Below are 23,621 nucleotides of genomic sequence, written 5' to 3'. Positions count from 1 at the left end.
CTTAATTGTCAATATATTATTTATTTCCTATGCCATAAATATTCTATATCCTCTAGGTTTTCTTAACACAGGAAGAAGGGATATTTAATATAGTACCTGAATAAAGGAAATACTTTTAGGTCTAAATGTTTACATTAGTTATTTGAATAGTCATTGAATGAGAATGATTCTGATGTAAATGATTTTTACTAACCTATACTTTGGGGTATATTTAGAAAAGTGAGTGTTCCCTTTAAAAATTGAAGGTCCAAAAAAAATTAAAAATAGAAGGGCCTAAAAAAAGTAAAAATAAAACTAAAATTAGTTGAGCAATTCAACTTCTGGGTATTTATCCAAAGAAAATTAAAAAAAATAACTTGAAAAGATATCTGCATATTCATAGCAGCATTATTTACAGTAGCCATACAATGGAATAATAGCCATAAAAAAAAGAAGGAAATCTTGCTATTTGTAATGACATGGATGGAGGTAGAAAAATAATGCTAAATAAAATAAGTCAGTCAGAGAAAGACAAATACCATATGATTTCACTTATATGTGGAATTTAAGAAACAAAACAAATGAGTAAAGGGAAAGAAGAGAGAGTCAAACCAAGAAATAGACTCTTAATTATAGAGAACAAACTGATGGTTTCTAGAAGGGAAGGAGAGCAGTTAATAGATGATGGGGATTAAGGAGAGAACTTGTCATGATGAGCACAAGGTGATGTATGGAAGTTTTAAATCACTATGTTATACCCCTGAAACTAATGCAACACTGTATATTAACTAGCTGGAATTAAAATAAAAACTTAACCACTCCACCAAGCTCTTAAAACTTAGGAAACGACTCAATTAAAAAATGAACATAAGCTAAAAATGCAAAGAAGGTATACAGATGGCAAATATACATATGAAAAAATGTTCAGCATCCTTTGATAGTAGGGAATTGCACATTAAAACAATGAGAGACCACTATGTACCTATTGGAATGACTAATATAAAAAAAGCTGGCAAATACTAAATGCTTATGAGACTGTGAAGCTGGTAGGAATGCAAGAGGTTAGTTACAGCCACTTTGGAAGACAGTTTGGCAAGTTTCTCACAAAGCTAAACATAGTCTTACCATATAATCTAGCAATTGCACTCTTAAGTATTTACCCAATTGAATTTGAAAACTTATATTCACACAGAAACCTGCAGACAAATATTTATAGCAGCATTATTCATCATCACTAAAATCTGGAAGTAACCAAGATGTCTTCAGTAGGTGAATGGATAAAGAAACTGAGGGACATCCAGACAATGGAATATCACTCAGTGATAAAAGAGAGCATGTATGCTATGAAGACACAGAAAGACATGAAAGAACCTTAAATGCATATTTCTAAGTGTTAGAAGTCAGTGTGAAAAGGCTATATTTTGTATGATGCCAACTATATGGCATTCTGGAAAAGGCAAAAATATAAAGCCCACAAAAAGATGAGTGGTTGCCAGAGATCGAGGGAGAGAAGGGAGGGTTGAATAGGATTTCTTAGGGTCATGGAGCTCTTCTATATGATACTTATGCATTTGTCAAGACCCACAGAACTTTACAACACAGAGTGAACCTTAATGTATGCAAATTAAAAATATTTAGGAGTTTAGAGGATCCCAGGAAGGAATGAATATAGACTATGACAAGAGAAGCTAACTTTCAGTTGTATGAAACAACCCCCTGAAGGGGTGGGGGGAGGGGAGATACTGACCTAAGTAACTTTGAAACGAGTATGTAAGACTAAATGCTAAAGGAATTACACATGATGGTTGTTTTTAATAAAGTTGTTTTCCATGGGGATTCGGGTTGAAAATTCTGATACCACTATGCATATATTCTGGAATTGAGTAATTCAGTAAATGGATGAGAGCTGGTATGAGTCAGATTTCTCCTTGTTGGAGTAGGAATTTACAGATAAGTAAGGGAAAGAGACTAGAATGATCCTTTTGATAATAGATTAGAGTTGGAGAGCATCAAAAAAAAAGTTGGAGAACATCAGTGTAAACTCATGTTTAGCTTAATATAGACATAGATGGCTAAATGTTATAGGTAATATGTATACACACAGGTTAGTATACTAACATACACTTCCTTGTTCTATGAGTAGAGGACATGAAAAAAATAATGCCCCAGTGGCAAACAGTATGCCTAGCCACCAGATCTTTGGTTCCACTGCCATTCTCCAATAAAAGGAACCATGGCTCTTTGGAGGAAGTGGCTGATTCTAGGACTGGGGTAGGAAATATATGATATGAGTCTTGAGAATCTTAAAGTGCCAGAAAGTAAGGAATGAATGAATTGTAAATAATTATAGATTAAATGTAAAAAAAAATGTACTCTACTACTACTAGATGTTTATAATAGGGGAAACTGGGTGCAGAGTATATGGGAACTCTATATTCTCAATTTTTCTGTAAATCTAAAACTATTCTAAAGTAATAATGTATATTAAATAAATGAAAGTACTATTGGAAGGTCTCACAATAATCCAGTGGTTTCCGTCTCTCCTGCAGTTTTGAAAGTGTTTGCTGCCTTGCTGACTCTTCTTCTCTCTCAGACATCACTTTTGATGGCAATCCAATAGCTCAAGAGTCATGGTACAAACACACTATCCTTCAGAATATGATGCAGCTGCGCCAGCTAGATATGAAGAGAGTCACGGTGAGCGCTCTTATGAAGTACTTATTATATTGTCTTCCTTACTGTGGGTTAGGAGGTTGGGGTGCATATTCTTCACATGAAATCCTTCTTAGTTTTAATAAACTGTGGCATATCATTGCTATATAATTCATAATTATAATTACAGATTTTTTTTACCACCTGTGCCTCATTCCCAATGTTAGATAACAAAAAATTGAACTGAGTAAATTTAAAAGATCAAATTGGCTTTATTAATTCATAAATTGAGCAGCATCTCATCTAGCAAGTAGAGGGGACTTCCCAATGACTACAGAAAAGGAATGGTTTTTAAAGGTAGGGAGTGGAAAAAGGGAAATTATAAGCAAAGGATCCATTGTTTTAGGTAAGGTCATCCTTCTGAAGGGAAGAGAAGAGTTCTATCAGTAAATTTCCTAGTTCTGACCAGGAAAATCCCAGGTTGACTGGTTACAGATTACATTTCTGGGGAAGGGAGGGTTTCTAAACTACAGTTAGGTTAAGTAGTAAGTCTTGGTTTACTGGCTTGTGGCCTTAACGTAAGTGATGCCATTTTGGGTCTGTGGTTTCCTTTTTAGCAGGCTTAAAAAATAATAATTAAAAGTAATTAAGCATCATGATTAACTCAATTAATCATCATGATTATTTTTCATTCTGGCTTGATACCCAGCTAAAAATTTACTTTGGAATGGATGAGTAAGAATGTCATTCATAAGTTACGTAATGTAATGTTTCAGAACATGGGTGCCAAAGCCAGAGTGCTTGCATCTGAATCCTGGCTTGACCATTTTTTAGCAAAATGACCTTTGGCAATTTACTTGACCTTTCTATATCTCCTTTTTCTCAAAGTAAAATGGGAGGATCATGATGTCATAGGATTGTTGTCAAGATAAAATAAAGCACTGAATCTTAGAACAGTGTGAGGTTCAAAGTAAGCATCACATGGAACTGTTGTGCTTGCTGTTGATGCCATACCTTTCAAAATAGCTCTTTTTTATTCATTATATCTCCATGTTAGATATTTTCTATATTTCAATTTTTTTTTTTAAGATTTTATTTAGGAGCACCTGGGTGACTTAGTTGGTTAAACATTTGCCTTTGGCTCAGGTCATGATCTCAGGGTGTTGGGATCGAGCCCTGCATTGGGCTCCCTGCTGAGCTGGGAGCCTGCTTCTCCTTCTCCCTCTGCCTGCTGCTCCTCCTGTTTGTGTGTGCTCTCTCTCTGTTGAATAAATAAAATCTCTAAAAAAATAAAGATTTAGTTTATTTATTTGAAAGAGAGATAGCACAAACAAGGAGTTTCCTATATGTGTTTATTTCCTTTCCTTCTCTATCTCACACAGTGCCTGAGAATGTAGTAATATTCAATGAAGTCTTGATTGAGTGAAATTGATCTACTTTCATGCCAGAAATAAAGTAGAATGATGCTATATATAATCATTGTCTTCCTACATTCTATGAGTTGTGTTTGTCTGATGAGGAAATGAGAGAAAATCACCTGGCATGGGAGCAGGGCTAGCTTTTCTGCTAAACACAGAGCAGCAGTCCTTGTACATCTGCTCCTTTACTGTTTAATTTGAGAAATTTAAAAAAATGTCTTAGTAAAAGCTTTATTTGAGGTATAATGGGCATAAAATTAATTGTACATGTTAAGTGTACAAGTTGATAAATTTCGACATGTATATCACATGTGAAACATCACCACAGTCAAGCTTATTAATAATTCCCTACCCAACAGATTTTCTTCATGCTCCTTTGTTACCCCTCCTTTCCACCTCTCCCCACCTAACCTCCATCCCCAGGCAACTACTGATATACTTTTTGACATTATGGGTTAGTTTCCATTTTCCAGAATTAATGAAAACAATTTTAAAGTTACAGAAAAGTTGTAAATACAGTAGAAAAAACTTTTTTTTCTTTTTTTTTTTAAACTATTCGAGAGTAAGCTGCTGACTGGGTCACCAGTAGTCCTGAACACTATAGTGTGTATTTTCTCAAAGCAAAGACATTTCTCCTACATAAATGTAGTTTAACCAACGAAATTAGGAGGTAAACACTGAAAAATTACAATGTCTAATTCTCTCACACTACTCTCAAATTTTACCAATTATGTCAATAATTTCTATATAGTGAAATGATCTAGTTTGGAATTATATATTACATATAGGTGCATTTGGTTGTCATGTCTCTCTCATCACTATTTTTTAGGAGCAGTTTCTCAGTTTTTTCTTGACTTTCATGACTAACATTTATGAAGATTATAGGTCAGTTCGTAGAATGACCCTTAATTCAGGCTATTTAATTTTTTCCCACCATCACTTTTTATAGATTTTTGCCTAAATATCACAGAAATGATTTTGATTTTTCTCATTGCATCCTATCAAGTGGTATATAATTTCTGTTTATCCATTTATTGATATTGGCCACTTTAATTAAGATGATGTCTGTCAGCCTTCTCCGGTGAAGTGACTCTCTTTCCCTTTATAATTTTATTCCTCATAAGATCCCTCCTTATTTGTTTATTCATATCAGTATGGACTGAGTATTTAGTCTTACCTTTTGTTTATGACTTTTTAGTAACTTCAGTGTATTAACAGCATACCTTTTTAAAGATTTTATTTATTTATTTATTTGTTTGTTTATTTATTTATTTAATTTAATTTATTTAGAGAGAGAAAGGGCGCAGCCCGGGTGGCCCAGCAGTTTGGCAACACCTTCGACCCGGGGTGTGATCTGGGAGACCCGGGGTCAAGTCCCACATCGGGCTCCCTGCATGGACCCTGCTTCTCCCTCTGCCTATGTCTCTGCACCACCCCTCTCTGTGTCATGAAGAAATAAATAAAAGCTTTAAAAATTTTTTTGAAAAATGAAAGAGAGAAAGGTTGAGAGAGAGCACGTGCAAGTAGGAGGGAGAGAGACAAGCATACTCTGTGCTGAGCACAGAGCCCAGCATGGGGCTTGATCCCAGGATCCTGAGATCATGACCTGAGCCAAAATCCAGAGTCAGATACTTAACTAACTGAGCCACCCAGGGGCCAGGAAAGAGTGTATCTTTTAAAAGACTTTCTGTTAACAGAGTTGGCAAACAATGGCACCTGTTTTTGTAAACAAAGTTGTATTGGAACACAGTTGTTTCCATGAATATATTATCTATATATGCTTTGATGCTACAATGACAGAATTCAGTAGTTGCTAAAGAAATTATATGGCCTGTAAGTCTAAAATATTTACCATCTGGCTAGAAAAGTTTGCTGACACCAGTTCTATACCATTTTTTTTCTCTTTGAAAATGATATCTTCATTAACTTTTATGTAATTTACCATGTAAACATTCCAGCCCATGTGGATTATACAAATATTTAATGAACCTCTGTGCACTAGAGCTGTGTGCTGAGGATGCAGTGAACTCGGGAACTCTAGAATATTTATAATTTTCAAAGGAAACACAGTGATTTTGAGATCTGTGAGACACTGAGAAGACTACTAGCTCAAGATCCTTTGCCATTTCAATATGAGATCACACTATATTTACCTCCATGGTATCATCTCTTTGTAAAGCTGAGCTTTCAGTGGTCGTTTTGATAAAACCACCATAATACCATTCCAAAATCAGTATGGAACAGAAAATGAGGTTCCCAGTGTCCAGTCTAAATACATTTGAGAAGTTGTGTAATGCCCTACAGATACACAGATTTCATTGGTAAGTAATTGTGGTTCTTTAAGAATGGTATATATTTTCTTTCAGTTTACATGTATTATTATTTTTTCAAATGGCTACTAAGTTGCTAGAACATGAATACTTGATAAGTTGTTTACTAACTACTTAGTAAACAGAGCTATTAACACATTTCTTTTGACTTAGAGGCACCATGAAAAAATTCTTGAGCATTCTTAGGTGCATTGAACTGAAAAGTTCCTGGACTAGGATCTGTATTAGACACTAGAGATGACAAGATCAGAATCATAATCCATGCCCTCAAGTTACTCACTGTCTAGTGCAGACAAATTATAATTCAAAATGCCAAGCTAGAAAAGATAGCTTGATAGATGTATTTATGTATGCACACACACTCACACCCACATGCGCCTGCACACGCACACAGCATGGTAACGCTGAAGGGTAAAGCACCCCTACATCTACCAGAGAAATAGGAAAAGTTCCAAAGGAGAAAATACTTGACTTGGGCTTGAAGAGTGGTTAAAAAGGAGGAGGATATATCTGTGGAGAGTGTCCCAGGGAGAATGGAGGCATGCAAAATGCAGAGAGATGTAAGAGAATATAGCAAATGGATAGCAAATGTACTCAGTGTACACAGAGGACAGGAGTGGGAGCAGAAGGTGTCTGACAGTCAGGCCTAGGCCATGAAGGGCATTTTGTGTCCTAATGAAGAGTTGAGCTTTTCGTCTAAGACAGAATAGAAAGCCCTTGGAGAGTTGAAGGCAGTTAAATTACATTTGCCTGTTAAAAATTTGTCTTTCTGGGCAGCCCGGGTGGCTCAGCAGTTTAGCGCCAGCTTCAGCCCAGGGCGTGATCCAGAGGACCCAGGATCGAGTCCCACATCGGGCTCCCTGCATGGATCCTGCTTCTCCCTCTGCCTGTGTCTCTGCCTCTCTCTTCCTGTGTCTCCATGAATAAATAAATAAAATCTTTTAAAAATATTTGTCTTTCTGGATAGCAGCCCAGGGGATGGATTGGGGAGGATAGGATGGATGAGAAGCAGGAAGATTAGTTAGGGTGAGAGCTTCTGGGTGGTGGTGGTGGGGAATCTGATCCAGAGGAATGGCAAAAGGTAATATGAGGCCAAAAGAGAATATAAATTGATGGCCTCAGTTCTGATTTTGCTTTTGTTATCTCTGTTAAGAAGAATGACTTTTAGTCAGTAAAGAGTAGAAATAAATATTACTAAGAAGAAAATGAAGCCTACGCTAGGTGAATAGATAAGTGTGATCTAGAGCAGGGGCTGGCAAACCTTTATAGATATATAAAGGGTCTGATAGTAAATATTTTAGGCTTTGACAACTATACAGTCTGTTAAAAACTACTGAACTCGTTATAGTCTGACAGGAGGCATAGACAGTACATAAATGAATGAGCATGCCTCTGTGCCAATAAACCTTTACAAAAACAGGTGACAGACTGTATTTGGCCTGCGGGCTGGAGTTTGCTATGCTTGATCTAGAGCACTGAATAAACGTAGCAAATAAATTGCTAGACCTTTGAAAGTTATATCGGAGAAACAGTGTAGAACAGTAGAGTAGCTGCAGCTGCAAGGTAAGATGAACTAATTGGTCTTTTTATCATAGAAGGAAAGAATATAAATTTCATAAATTATGATAGTAAACTTAATGTTTAGTAGGAAAGAAATATAAATTGGATTATTAGAGTTGTGAGTACTAAGGGAATTGGTCACTAGGAGGCAGCAGTAATTCACTAACAACAATTCATGCCAAACAAGAAAAATTAATTTTCTAGTTTGGACATTGTAAATAGCCCCTCTCAAGAGTAACATTGGAGATAGTGTTTTGGTATTTAAGCAAAGCTTTTGACAAAGTCTTTTGTGATACTGCTTTGAGTAAGTTGTATGACAACATAGTTAAGTGAATTTGTGATTATAATGTTTCACGGCGCAGGAAGCAATGAATTAATGCCAGCCTGTAGAAAATTCTCTACTGGCATGCCTTGAGGCTTTTTCCTTGAGCCCCTTTGATTAAGCATTTTTGTTAATGACTAAATGAGAATATTTCTGTTATTCTGATATAGGATGTGATTGACAGAAACTGGAGAACTTGGAGATCCTGATATACTGGTTAATCAAAACAGAATACCAAAGTAGCTCAATAATCTCAGAACAAGGTTTGGCAAACTGTAGCCTGGGGGCCAGATCCATTCTGCATACTGGTTTTGAGCAGCTCTCAAGAGAAGAATGGTTTATATATTTTAAAAGCATCGTATTAAAAAAGAAAAGAAGGGATCCCTGGGTGGCGCAGCGGTTTGGCGCCTGCCTTTGGCCCAGGGCGCGATCCTGGAGACCCGGGATCGAATCCCACGTCAGGCTCCCGGTGCATGGAGCCTGCTTCTCCCTCTGCCTGTGTCTCTGCCTCTCTCTCTCTCTCTCTCTCTCTCTCTGTGACTATCATAAATAAATAAAATAAAAATAAAAATAAAAATAAAAAAGAAAAGAAAAACAACATGTGATAGGGATCTTTGTGGGTCACAAAACCTAAAATATTTACTATCTGGACCTTTACAGAAAAATATTGCTGACCTCTAGTGTAGAAAAACAAGCAGAATTTAGCAAGATAAAAATAGATATATTGAAAATCCCGGACTTTACTCCCTGACAACAAACAGTTCTCAGCAGAAACACAGATTTATGTGAGATGAGACTTAGCAAATTAAGTTCAAGTTGAGTTAATTGTGAGATGTGATCATTAGAGGTTATAGAAATAGAGAATTCAGAAAAATAGAGTAGCCCCCATTTTTTTCTTCGATTCTCAGATTACACCTGAACTATTAGTTTTAGAGGGGTGACAATAAACTAGAGTGTTTCCAGAAAACCCAGCACAAATTGGAGAAGACATAAGGAAGATACTATAGTGGTCTTCAAATCTATTCACAACTGTTGGTAAAAAAATAGAATAGACACATTTTTGGGGCTTAGAACAAGGACAACTATATAGACAATTCTAGGATATGCAGAATTCTCTCCTTTTTAATTTCTAAGGCAGTACTTTGCTAACATAGGCACTATTCTCAGAATTCTGAAAAAGACACAATTTCACAATATCCACAGTTTTCACTTCAGATGCACATTTAGTTGGCTTAATATGGCCTTGTTACAGTTTGCCCTCCAAAAATTGGAACAGCCTGAGACACGAGTTTGTTGTGGCAGCATTACTAACGCTCACTGACATGTTCTGATTTTCCTCCTCTCTTTGGCAGGTGGGAGGATTATATTTCCCTTCCTCTTTGAACTTAAGTGTAGTTGTGCAGTTTGCTTTGGCCAATGAAATGTGAGCAGAAGTGATATATGTAACTTTCAGACAGAAACGCTTAAAAGCCATTGTGTGATTTTCACTTTCCTCCTGTGCGGTGGCTGTCATGGGAGCATATGTGGAGTTGAAGATGCCGTCGAATCACGGCACTCTGGAATACTTAGGCACTACAAAGAGGACAGTTCAGGGTTCTTTGCGTGATCAAGAAGTAAATTTTTGTTCTAAGCCAATATAAGTTTTGAAGTTGTTATGACAGCATAGCCTAGCCTGTTCGGGCTTTTTGCCTCCCCTAGTATTTAACAGCTAATATTCCTGAGCCAAGAGAGTCAGGTGATACAACTTCCACTTTCACTCTGACATTAACTAGGACCTAGAAAGATCAGTTTTCTCTGCTAAAAAAATTGTTTGAATGAAAAATATGGACTGTCTCTTCTAGATAAAAACTCTGATTTTAAAGTCTGTTTTAATATTTGTTGTACTCAAGGAAAATAGTGTCTTTTATAACTATCCTAAAGTATCTGGTTAAAAACCCACATTGCCGTTTATTTTTTTTAATCCCACATAATAAATTACTGCTGTCTATATTAGAACTGCTATTATTTATTTGGAGCAGAACGTCTTCTCATATAAAATACACATTGTTTTAGAGCCTAAGTAGTCTGCTAACAGAGTATAATCTAACTTATCAAACACCTATTAAGTCACTGTACTTCTTAATTACTTTGAAATCATTTCTCTATTTCATCTTCATAACTGACTGAAGTAAGGAAAAATAATTTGTTGGTACTAGATAGATCCTTTTCCTTTGCTGTATAAAGGCTATGGCTTTTATTCCAGAAATTGAACTATTATCATGAAAATGCCAGAATTTTACAGATTTTTTTTCTTCTTACCAACAGATTTATAGCTTATCTTTACAATTAAAGGTTTATTTTTGTTTCCCAGTTGAGTTACTCTATAATTATTTAGGCTGAAATGTAATCATCAGATATATAAATTCCTTAAAACACTCAATATTTGAGTTGATTTGGCATGCATCCAGTTTTCGTAGGTTTAGTCTTCCTTTTAAAGTCCTACTGCTTTTAATAGAAGCTCAATTCTTTCTGAAAATCTGATGAAATCATCTCTTAAGTATGTGTAGGACGTGATCCATACAGTTTCCAGGACTGTTTGAAATTGGCTCCCTGAATAACCAGTCTGTTTCTCGTTCACATTTTATAGATGAGTCAACAATTGAACATCAAAAAAAAAATTGAACATCAGTATATCTTGCTCTTTTAAAATGTTTGTTCTGAAATAGGCTATACTTAATAGGTAGCAAATCAATACTTCCTGAACGAAAGCATTTAATATAGTTGTTAGTCCAACTGTGTTGTGAAACTAGGAATCAAGCTTCCGAATGTCTTACTGAGTTCTCCTCAGAAGCTCTACTCAGCCTTCAAACACTAGGAAAAGCTATTTTCCGTATCGTAAAAGATTTTAAATTCACCACAAGTCACATTCAATTTCCACTCCCTTTAACACAATGAAATCATAGAGCAGATTACTATTGAATTTTAACCTTACCTTTTATATCTTTCTAAAATCAGTAAAATACATTTAAATATGTCCTTATTATAAAAAATACTACCAATTCCATTTCTCATAAGTCATGGCTCCTCTTCCTGATCCTGGCTTTATCACTAGCTGTGTGTCTGTGTATAAATTACTAACCTTCTCAGAGTATTCATTACCTTGTTTCTAAAATTAGAGTCTTTCAGTAGATGCATTTCTGGTTTTCTTTTTTAACTCTGGGGTAATTTTTCTTTGTGTATTTTTTTATGTCCTTTTTTAGTCTAGGTCTTTTCTTTGTTTTCAGAAGCCATTTATAATGGGTAACCCCTAGAATATATTTTCATGGCCTCTTTGACCTTCCTTAATTCTAACATGATATATATACTGGTTAGGATAGGCTGGATTATACTGTAGTAACAACTTCTCTGACCTCAGTGGACTAAAACAACAAAGTTTATTTCATGTTCATACTGGGAACTTTGCTCTGTGTTATCCTCATTCCAGAACTGAGGCCTTCAAAGTACTCACCATGTGGAGCTTTGCAGATTCTATAGCAGAGAGAAAGAGAATAGCTAACTATACTTTGAAAACTTCCTCCTGAATAGACTTCCTCCAGAAGTAAACACATGTCACTTTTGTTCACATGACATTGGTCAAAGAAAGTCACATGACAGCACCTAACTGATAAGGGGCAAGAATTGCTATCTTACAATGAGGGCCTGGATGTGGGAAAACATAGGAATATTTGGTGAACAGCTCTTATGACCATCTACCATGTTTTAAATCAAATGCTGACTTCTGGTAGGGGTAGAAATCAGTACTATACTTATGGAGGGCAATTTGTAAACATGTCAAAAGCACTAGAAATATGTCTTCCATTTGATTTAGTGGTTCCAGTTTTAGGAAATTATTGAACAGATATATGAAGATCTATATTTAATAATCAATTCTTCAAATATATATCTATTGACTATGTACATTATGCCAGGAGCTGACATAGTCCATACCTTCAAAGAGCAGTTGGGGTAAGAGAGGGGAGAGAGTAGCAGAGATTGTTAAAAAGAAACAGGGTAAGTGCTTTAGTGGAGAGTATAGCGTGCTATGAAGGCATATGGGAAAATTTCTTCTGACCTGTTTTCCAGTTGCCTGATTCTCTCTTCAGCTCCCTTCCATTGGATTTTTCATTTCAGTTTCCATAATTTTTCATTACTGTAATAGTTCTCTGTCAAATGTGCTAAATTACTTGTTATAGTTTCCCATTTATTAAGATATTTTCAAGCTCATCTTTTAGGAAGGTATTGTTTTCTCAAATTGTGACATTTTGAATACCTACAAATTTTTTGATAATAAAATTTAAAATTATGTGTTTATACTTTACTAAAATTTGACAATCTTTAGGGGAAAAAGACACAATCCACATTGTGTATACAGATTGCAACTTGAAAAAATGTGTTTCGTGGGAATACTATAAGGTAATACAGGAATGATAGTATGAGTTAGCATGTTGGAATTATGGCTGGTTTTTAATTTTTTCCAAAGTATAATGTTATTGTATGGTTTTTAGAATTTAAGAAATTAGACTGGCCAAATCAACTTAAAAACAAAGTAAAGGTAGTAATAATATTAATGGAGAATAATTGTTGAACATCAGTGGAGAGTTTCATACTCTCCATACAAAAGGCTTTCATACTTTAGTATTTAAAAAGCTCTGATTTACATCCATGGGTCAAATGAAAGTTGTGAGAAGTGTAATTCTTGTTGTTTTTATCATCATAGTAGAAAGTTTTTAAGTCTTTGTATGTGGAACTGTAGTGCATGGCCTACAAGGAAAACCTATATAAACCTGCTCCCCGACCTTTCTTCCTGCTCTTCTCATTCTGGTTTCTTTCTTGTATCAGCTAAGTTCAGCTCACATCAAGAGTTGGGAGTAGATTTAAGAACACACATCTTCTTAGAATTGGGGAGGAAGAACACATTAAAGAGAAAAAGACTAGCTTTTTTTTTTTAAGATTGTATTTATTTATTCATGAGAGACACAGAGAAAGAGACAGAGATATAGTCAGAGGGAGAAGCAGGCTCCATGCAGGGAGCCCAATGCAGGACTCGATCCCAGGACCCAGAGATCACACCCTGAGCTGGAAGGCAGATGCTTAACCATTGAGCCACTCAGCCATCCCAAGACTAGCTTTCTATGAGGGCATATTTTCTGTAGGCAAGTAGTATGTTTCTCCCAAAGAAAGCTAGACTTGCAGAACCAAAGAAATAGCACAGAAGAGGTTAAATGCTTAATAACACTTGGAAACATTTTTTGCTTTTAGGAAGAAGAAAGGCGTATGGCATCTATTGTAGCCAAAAAGGAGGAAGAGAAGAAGCGGGAAAGTCATAAACAGTCCTTGCTTAAGGTACCGTCCCTAACGGGGTGTGCGTGGGTGTGCGCACGTGTGCACACGCTCACTGCTCCAACACTCGCTAGTCAGCCAGGAAAGCACTTTCCAGACCTCATAAAGCTTGCATTCCTATCAGTAGAATTTTTTATAAATAAACACCCTTATAACTTTTATAAGTTACCTATAAATAAACCTGTACTTGTGAAATGCAATATAATGTACACTATAAAACACATGTGAAAGCTGCAGATTTTAAAAAGAAGGGATAAAAAAATAAAGAGAACACAAGTTACAGTTTTTTTTCCCCCACACCAGTGTATCACTTTGTGCCACGTACCTTCGTTTTGGAAACTACCATAATAGACCATTATCCTTATGGAGATATTTTAATTAGCTCTGACACATGGGTTTCTTTTTAAATAATTGCTTTGTAATTTTAAAATTTTTTAAAAGCTTCTCTTATATAGAGGTGGTAGGGATTTTGAGGATTTAGGAATTAAAATTTGTTTTAAACTAGTTTTAAATGATTTAGCATAGCAGTTATTACTTTCCTTAAATATTTTCTTTAAAAAATGAAAAATATTTTCTTTTAAAATATTTTATATGGACATCACAGAACTATAATAAATGAAGACAGCTTAAAGTTTATAGCTTGTAGTATGCTCATACTATGTTCTAAAGCTAAGGATATCGTGCTGGTTTTATCACTCATTCTTATTTTATGTAGCTGCTTTCCTTTAAAATGGAAATGCCATTTAGAATTCAAAAGGTGACTAGTAGGGATATGAAGTTGTACAAAACAAACTTAGGAAACAAGGGGACTTGTTAAGGCAATGGAAATGTGTATCTTGATAGGGGTATGGGTTACACAGGTGTATGCATTTGTCAAAATTGATCAAAGCTTGAATCTGTGTGTTTTATTCTATGAAAACTACTCTTAAATGAACAAAAAAAGAAAAACAACCCTCTCAGCTCAGGACTACTGCTTCAAAGAGTATTTAGAACTCTTACCTATCATGCTACAATTTTCTCATTTGTTGTAATTTCTAACCTCCTGACTCCTCCCCAACTTTATCTGTTTTCCCTCATCTCATTAATTAGATGTGCCTAGGCCCCCTTTTGATATCTCTATCTTTTTATTGATTTAACTGATAGAATTTTAGTCTTTTCTATATTGGAATATTTCTAAAGGTTGGCCAAAAACGCACTTTGGTTTATAGGAAATATAAACCAATATAGGCAAAATTTTTTAGTATATGTGCTGCCGAAGCGAGCACAAGGCAAAATTTTTTAAATGTATAGGTAGGAGCAAGATTTATCATTGCCAGATAATACTATTGCTAAGCTTTGTAATGGTTCATTTGGAAAAAAGGAGTAGAGTTGACTCTTGTACAATATGAATTTGAACTACGCAGTTCCACTTATTACATGGATTTTTTTAATATATACAGTACACTACTGTAAATGTATTTTCTCTTCCTTATAATTTTCTTAATATTTTATTTTCTCTAGCTTATTTTATTATATGAATATGATATATAATGCATATCATATTAAAAATATGTGTTGATCAACTATTTATATTATTAGTAAGGCTTCCAGTTGACATAGGCTATCAGTAGGTAAGTTTTTAAGGAGTCCAAAGTTTTACACAGATTTTCAGCACCCCTGGCCCAATCCCCATGTTATTCAACGGTCAACTATGTTTCCCATTGTACAGCTGCTGTACATTAGCTGCATAAGTGAATAAAGGAATAAAAATATGTAAATAAGTAAATAGACTAAAACTCTGGGACCTAAAGAGCACATTTGTATGAGTTTTAGAATATGGAAAGGAAGAATAAACAGAGAGATGATTTATCTTTAAAGCTACCAGTATAAGTTGAGCCTGGTATAGGTAACAAATTGCTCTGGACTCTGCCTTTGCACTGAATTTTTTTTTCTATATACCCAATTCAGATGCTGTTTACTATCAACATTTTCGGAAATGTGCCATTAAACATTTAGCCAACTTGGTTTTTATACTTTGGAAAATTTTTATGAAAACTTCAAAAAATAGTGAATGCTTCTCTTGAAGCCACTAAATAGAACTCTTCAGTTATGAAGGTTATTTAACTTCTAAATTTTTTAATTAGAGGAGAAGCATGGGAAATCAAGAGACCTGGATTCTAGCCCTAGCCCAGATTTGAAATCATGATACTGAAGATCCTCATTTACTGGCTATTATTTCATGTGACAACATGAATTGATTTCATCATTAAATGAATTGATCATTAAGAAAAGTGGGTGGGTGCTTATGAAGGGACCAGAAGAGTGCATTGACACATTACTTCTGTTGCTTTTCTATCTTTCTGTTTTCCTTGAAACCTTGGAAATGAGTGGAAGTGATAGTTACAGAATATACTGGTGCGGTATTGCTTGGACTATGAAGAGTAGACTCAAGTGGCAAAAGCTGAAATTTGGAATCTTCTAAAATAATTGTCACCTTAACACAGGCTTGGCGTTGTATTTTACCTAGCTTTAGAAACATGACTATAACTGATACGCTGAATGCATCCATGATCTTTGAGCAGAAGATGTTCTTTGGATACCCCTCTTCTGCCTTGTAGAATCTCTAACCTTCTTGCTTCTTTTTTTTCTTGTACCACAGTTACCTAGAGTCCTTATGTGGCCCCTGGCCAGCCAGTGACTCCCACCTGACCCCAGGCTGCACTCCTATTTTAAAATGTCTTTTCCCTCTTCCTGGCCCTGATAAAAAATAACCATTCTCTTAGTCAACCTGGTGTTGATCTAATTTCAGTAACCCAAATAAAGGAAACTTAACTATGGGGTAGGTATAGGAAAGTGTTTGTATTTTCAGATTATCTTATAAATGTGCTAACATACTCAGTGTATAAAGATATTGTGTATCTTTTTTCTAAACACAGCTATATCTGCCTCATTAAGAATATTTCTTTCTGCCAACTCCCAGTCAGCTAGGAAACCAAATGCATGGAGCCAGCATGAGAACCATCTGCTGTTAGCTCACTGCCCTTACCTCTTTAAAACTGGCCTGGTGGTGGGTAAAAATGATAATACTTAGGTTAAGAATTGGGTTGTACCAGTTATCTATGAATAACTGTAATAGAATTCCTTAAGGTAAGATTTTTTTAGTATAGATTTGGGGGAAAAAAACGTTTTTATAGTAGAATAGCAGATTCTTATTTGCTTTAGATGAAGAGGACATACATAAAATATCCAAAAGTCACAGAAGCATATATGTGTGTGTGTGTGTATACATATATGTGTGTATATATATGTATATGTATGTGTATATATACACACACACATATATATACACACATATAAATATAATCCACTTAACGATACAGACAAATTTGAAATACCAAGCAATAGAAAAAGAACAGAACTTTTAAAAAGTTTAATTTTTTTAAAAGATTTATTTATTTATTCATGAGAGACACAAAGAGAGAGGCAGAGACCTAGGCAGAGGGAGAAGCAGGCCTCCCGCAGGGAGCCCCATACGGGACTCGATCCTGGATCCCATGAGCCGAAGGCAGACGCTCAACTGCTGAGCCACCCAGGCGTCCCTAAAAAAGTTTACTTTTAATTAAGGTACTCAATACCATTTTTCAATGCTAAAATTTTAGATATCCCAATATAGGCAAAGAGGTGGAACTAAAAGTTTATTATTCTGCATATATGCACTGAGGAAATGGGCAAAGAATTTTCCTAGCAGCCCTTCCTGACTCTGAAAGCAGCAGTAGGAGAGGTCAATATCACCCAGCTGATGGGTCATTGGATGAGTGCTCTCAGTAAAGAGGAAAGAGAAAGTGTCTATTTTCAGCACTCTGACCACATTGACATGCCATTTAAAGAAGATAACTTTTGATAATGGACACTTTACTCGAATATTATTTTCCTTATCAATTTATATAAGCTGAGTAGAAACATTTCAGTCCGGCACATTTTCTTTCAGTAGTCTAGCTGCTTTTCTCAACAGATTTCTGTGAGAGAATGGAGCCCCAATACCCTAAGTCAGTGGTTCTCACAGTGAGGTCCATGCAGCAGTAACCTTAACAGCAGCTGGGAGCTTTTAGAAATGCAAATTCTCAAGCCCACCTCAAACACATTAAATCAGAATGAGATGAGAACCAGCAATTGGTGTTTTATTATTTTGGGCACCCTAAAGTTTGAAAACCATTGTAAGGCATCCACTGCATATAATGAATTAACTTCTTTCCTATTCATCTAGGATGTACTAGTTGCCTAGAAATATTTCAACTTAGTACAGTTTCTTTTAGTAGTCTTTATGTAATTATTAATTTTCAGACATTGTAAGTCATCCTGTGAAGCTTGGAACATCTTCTTCTCCCCACCTCTCAATGGAGATTATTCCATCATATTAGTATGAATAACTGGGTAGGAAAATTAAAAAATTATTAGTTTTCTTCCTGCTAGTTTAAACACAAAAGCATATAAATTTCTGTCAAATTGAACTTTCAGATAGTAAATTTTCATATCTTTAATGGGAGTAATTATTGTTTGTGTGTAATTTTGTTCTCTTTCAGGATGATAGACCATTTATTGAGATGATTAAGTGCATAGGGTAAATAAAGGCCACTTGTACTTTTAGGGTACCTATTTGTAGCTACTTTTAAGGAATGGGCTCCTTTTAAAAGTATGATAAGTAGTATAAACAACATGCTTTGGGGATATTCTCCTGCTACAAAATATTGCTTTATGTAATTCTTGTCACAATAAACTTTTTCATAGGAGAAGAAAAGGTTAACAATTAACAACGTAGCTCGAAAGTGGGACTTGCAACAACATCGAATACCCAATATTGCTCCAAATCAAGATAGAAAAGTTTCTGACTCTCCTCAGGACCCCTCTCAGCTCCATGGAAGCACCGTCTCTGCATTTCCAGAGGAAACAGGGTATGCAATGGTATTCTTTCCGGGTACTAATGTCTTTGGAGAACTGAATTTGGAGCAAAAATGGGAAACCACTTAACATACAATTATTTAAAAATGGTTTTCTTAAGAAAACCTACTCAAATTAGAAGTTTAAATTTAAAAGGGAAGATGGAAATACTGAAAATATAAACTGACCCCTAATTAAAACACCCTTCAGTGGTTTCCTATTTTTCATAAGAAAAAAAAACAATCTAGATTACTTAGTGTAATGTAGCCTAGGAGACCCTCTACCTGTTTCACTTACTTCATCCCATACCATCAGCCACTGTTGTGATGCTGCATCAGTGGCTTGCAGTTGTTACTCCCTACCTCAGAGCCTTTCTCCTACAACAGTTGTATTGTCCCCTGACACTACTTCTTGCCTTACTTCCCTACCCCGCCCTAGTTAACGCCAGCTGAAGATTTTAGATTTTTTTAAAAATTTTTATTTATTTATGATAGTCACACAGAGAGAGAGAGAGAGAGAGAGGCAGAGACATAGGCAGAGGGAGAAGCAGGCTCCATGCACCGGGAGCCCGATGTGGGATTCGATCCCGGGTCTCCAGGATCGCGCCCTGGGCCAAAGGCAGGTGCTAAACCGCTGCGCCACCCAGGGATCCCAGCTGAAGATTTTAAAATTAAACCTCACATCTCCTGGAAAGCCTTCCCCAACTGCATACTGGAGACTAGACTCATTCAGATACCCCTCATCTCTCAGTACTGTGTACTTCTCCTTCTCAGCTCTTACCATAACCATAATTAACTAGTGGGTGATTAGTTGTTTCATATCTATCTTCCCTACTAGAGTGTAAGCTTGAAGAGGAAAAGAATCCTGATTCTGATTCCTGATTATCTTGACCTCTTTTGTGTCCCCAGCAGCCAGCACAAAACCTTACTCCTAACTGGTAGTAATTAAGCAATTTTGGCATAAAACCTGAATAATTACTCCAGCTGTGTTGTATAATATCTGTTATTCCAGTGGGCTTATGACCTCTTTTCTTCTGTGACATATGTGTCACATAATATATATCTCCTGTTTTATGAGCAAATCTGAGTGCACTATGTAGATTTTACATATTTCTTTTCCTCTTTAGAAGGCATATTTAAGGGCAACCCCGGTGGCTCAGCGGTTTGGTGCCGCCTTCAGTCCAGGGCCTGATCCTGGAGACCAGGGATCTAGTCCTGCATCGGGCTCCCTGCATAGAGCCTGCTTTTCCCTCTGCCTGTGTCTCTGCCTCTGTGTGTGTGTGTCTCTCTCTCATGAATAAATAAATAAAAACTTTAAAAAAAATTATAAAAAAAGCATATTCAAATCAAGTAAATGAGAGAGATATAAAGCATATATATCTCTATAGTTTATTTATAATTTAAAAAATCATTTATATATTTATATAAATTAAAACAAAGCCTAAAAATCAAAGATAGAATGCATTTCAATTTTGTTTCACTTGATGAAACACCATTATTTAAAGACCTTAAGCCAAATTCTGAAGAACACTTCATACTAAATATAATGTAGCTTTTCTTCCAAGTTTTCAGGTTGTATTCTTTAAACTTTTCATATGCAAAAAATGACATGAAGAAAATAATTTAAGAGGCATCACACTAATATTTTGGAAGTTTTCTTGGAGTTGAAGGATGTGACATATATTTAGACAAATATACTTCAAAAATTATAGGATTAATTTATATTTCTATTAATTTATATTGTACTTTCTTCAGCTCCCCTGGGTATCATAGCTATATGTAGAACTTCTCAGCTTTTTCAGCTAGCAACATAAAGCAACAAGAATAGAAATTTTAATTCAGTGATAATTTATAATTTATATAATAAATATATATCATTCTTATATCACCCTAGAGCTTTCTTTAATATCATTTTACTTGGTCAGAACTATAACACTTTATAAATTAAAACTTTATAGTCCTACACTTTAGATTTATGAAATACCACATGAGTCAGTTTATTTCTGATTGCTGTTTTCTAAAAAACATTTTTTCCTACCTTCCTTAAGTTTTCTTAGATCTGGGGGATCCCTGAGGGACTCAGTGGTTGAGCGCCTGCCTTTGGCCCAGGGTGTGATCCTGGAGTCCCGGGATCAAGTCCCGTATCGGGCTCCCTGCATGGAGCCTGCTTCTCCCTCTGCCTGTGTCTCTGCCTCTCTCGCTCTCTCATGAATAAATAAATAAGATCTTTAAAAAAAATTTAAAAAAAGTTTTCTTAGATCCAGGTTTATCCAAATAATCTTATACATTATATCCTAAAATTTTAATAAGCTTTTAAAAGTTCTTTCTACTCCAACTTTATTTTTATGTATAATGTTAGGTAAGAATCTAACTTGATTTTATTTCATTTGGTCAATTTGATAATGGCATTTATTATTACGGTATTCTCTTTTTTAATGGGGATGCCATGTTCATATTATGTTAAGTTCCTGTAAATATTTGTATATATTTCTGGACTTTCTTTTTTTTTTTAAAGATTTATTTGAGAGAGAGAGAGAGAGAGAGAGCACAATCTGGAGGGACAGAGAGAGGGGGGGAGAATCTCAAGCAGACTCCACACTAAGTGCAGAGCCAGACATGGGGCTCGATCTCAGACCCTGAGATCATGACCTGGGCTGAAGTAAGAGCCAGATGCTCAGTTGATTGTGCTACCCAGGTGCCCCTATTTCTGGACTTTCCATTCCATTTCACTAATCTGTTTATCTGTTTTAATGCCAATACCAAAGCTACTTCATTATAGTAGTTTCATAGTAAGTTTTAATATCTTTGTAGGGGAAATCTGCTTTCACTATTCAAAGTTGTAATTCTCACACACTTGTTCTTCCATATGAACTTTTTTTTTTAAGAGTTTATTTTTATTTATTCATAAGAGACGGCGGGGGGGCGGGGCAGAGACACAGGCAGAGGGAGAAGCAGACTCTATGTAGAGAGCCTGATGCGGGACTCGATCCTGAGACTCCAGGATCACGCCCTGGGTCAAAGGCAGGCGCTAAACTGCTGAGCCACCCAGGGATCCCACCCCCTTTTTTTAAAGAGCCATATGAACTTTAAAATGACTTAATCTACTGACATAAAATTGTATGTTAATTACACTTCAATGAAAAGTTATTTAATCTAAATGGAAATGTTAAGAATTGTTTTCAAGTGGCATTTAAGTTATATATTTCAGAAATATTGACATTCTTAAGATAATAAGCCATCACTTTAGAAATCATGGTATACCTCCATTTTTTCAGGTTTGTTTGGTATCCAGAGGGAGCTCATTAGGAAAGCATTGAAAGATTGAAGGAAAATTCTGAGGAATTAAATGAGGTTAGAGACCATGAAAATGTAGCAACTATAGTCAGAATTGTTGAATGAGTCTTCCAGGAGCACAGAGTAGGTAGGTGTAAGAGTAGAGAAGCTATATGTTTGATAAAGAGTAAGGAGGTAAAGGATCAAAGATAAAGAATAAAAAATTCAAGTATACTGATAAAAAATGATTGGTAATATGGTCTGGGATAGATTTTTAAAGTATTAAAAAATAAAAGGTTGCCAACGGATTAGGAGAAAATTTAGTATTTCTGAAGTTGGAAATCTAAATGAAGTTGAAGATGAGAAGCTTATGAAGTAAGAGGGTGAGTAGTGAGTTGAAATAGTCAGAATTTATGGTCAGAGTTAAGTAAGTTTTTGAAGTGGAAGATTTTGAAGGTGCAACATATCTGAGAGCAACTTGGAGGCCATTGTTGTGGCCATGGGAATGGGTTGTTAGAGAAGAGTAGAAGTGAGGGTCATCAGAGAGAGATATCAACTGAAGCTATTATTGTAGATACTGAAATTACTGATAGTAGAGCTAGGTGTGGCACCAGAGGCCAGTGTATTCAAGAGTGATCAGCCTTATCTCCTTCCAGTCTAAGTCATGCATCCTGTGCTCTTGATGCAGGGCTGTTCACTGTTCACGTTTTACTAGGCTGGCAGAATGTCTTTGTTTATTAATCGGCTCTTTTACCTGGCAAAAGATCTCTAATAGATAGGAATTGCAGACTATTAATATGACTTTCCCAACACTTTGAACTTTTTAGGCAGCTATGACCAAAAATTCTGTGACCCTCTAAAATAATTTAAACTTACAGAGTCTTCTCTTTTATGGTCTCAAAAGTAAGCATTCAGTTCCAAGACAAAGAGGAAGTATCTGTTAGTGAAAATTGTTATGCCTTATAGTTACTGCCAAGAGTTTCAGAATTTTTATTAGAAGTTCCACAAAGTCAGAGGCCTTTTAAGCAAGAAGCACAAAAGAGGAGTTTGGGAGAGATGGGAAAAGTGATGTATGGGTTCAGTGGAGAGTAGTAATGAATCACTGGAAAGGGATCCCCAGTTTCTGGCAGAAGATTTATTTTTTAGTAATGTAAGTTCAAAGTGCTATGGAGACATCATTACATTATCTTGGTCTGACCCTCTTAATTACTTAAAAACTATGAAGTCAAGGAGACATAGATGATATTTGAAGTTAGAAAAGTAAACTGTAAAGATAATGAATTATTGGCAAATTTTAATGCAAAATTACTTATAACTTCTAGTGGTTATAAATAATTTCTGCAATTTAGTTGTGCTTGTTTGATTCATGTAAAATCTCTTACATCAGAAAGACAGAGCTATTTCTAAAAGAGCTGATTATACCTTGTATGGGTATGCACCAGGGGTTCTTACTGGAGTATACAGATAGACTTTTTGAATTTGAAGTCCTTATTTTATACTTGAACTCTCCACACCATTTGACATAAGTTAACACTCTTCATCTTGAAACGCTATTTGCATTGATTTTTCTGATGGCACAGTCACTTGATTTTCTTTTTACCTGGGTGGCTGCTGTTTTTGTTTTTGTTCTTTTAAAATAATATCTTGCTAATTCCCTTTCTTTAAATTTTATTCATTTATTTATTTTTAAGACTGATTGATTATTTATTTATTTATATATTTATTCATGAGATACGCAGAGAGAGGGAGAGAGAGGCAGAGACACAGGCAAAGGGAGAAGCAGGCTCCACGCAGGCAGCCCGACGCGGGACTCGAT

General features: G+C 35.6%; 1 protein-coding gene across 4 annotated transcripts in view; it reads left to right on the top strand.

Moving 5' to 3' along the window:
• LRRC49 (leucine rich repeat containing 49) overlaps positions 1-23,621 on the top strand; it is a 152,044-nt gene that overhangs the window by 92,267 nt on the left and 36,156 nt on the right. For all 4 annotated transcript variants that reach the window (XM_055320135.1, XM_055320136.1, XM_055320134.1 and 1 more), the window contains 3 exons: positions 2,529-2,676; positions 13,539-13,622; positions 18,384-18,547. In XM_055320135.1, the coding sequence (XP_055176110.1) occupies positions 2,529-2,676; positions 13,539-13,622; positions 18,384-18,547 (396 nt within the window). The remainder of the gene's footprint in view (positions 1-2,528; positions 2,677-13,538; positions 13,623-18,383; positions 18,548-23,621) is intronic.

Source organism: Nyctereutes procyonoides, unplaced genomic scaffold (genome assembly GCF_905146905.1).
Source record: "Nyctereutes procyonoides isolate TBG_1078 unplaced genomic scaffold, NYPRO_anot_genome, whole genome shotgun sequence".
NCBI lineage: Eukaryota > Metazoa > Chordata > Mammalia > Carnivora > Canidae > Nyctereutes > Nyctereutes procyonoides.
The sequence above is the reverse complement of the archived record's forward strand: the minus strand, read 5'-3'. Positions and strand labels throughout refer to the sequence as shown.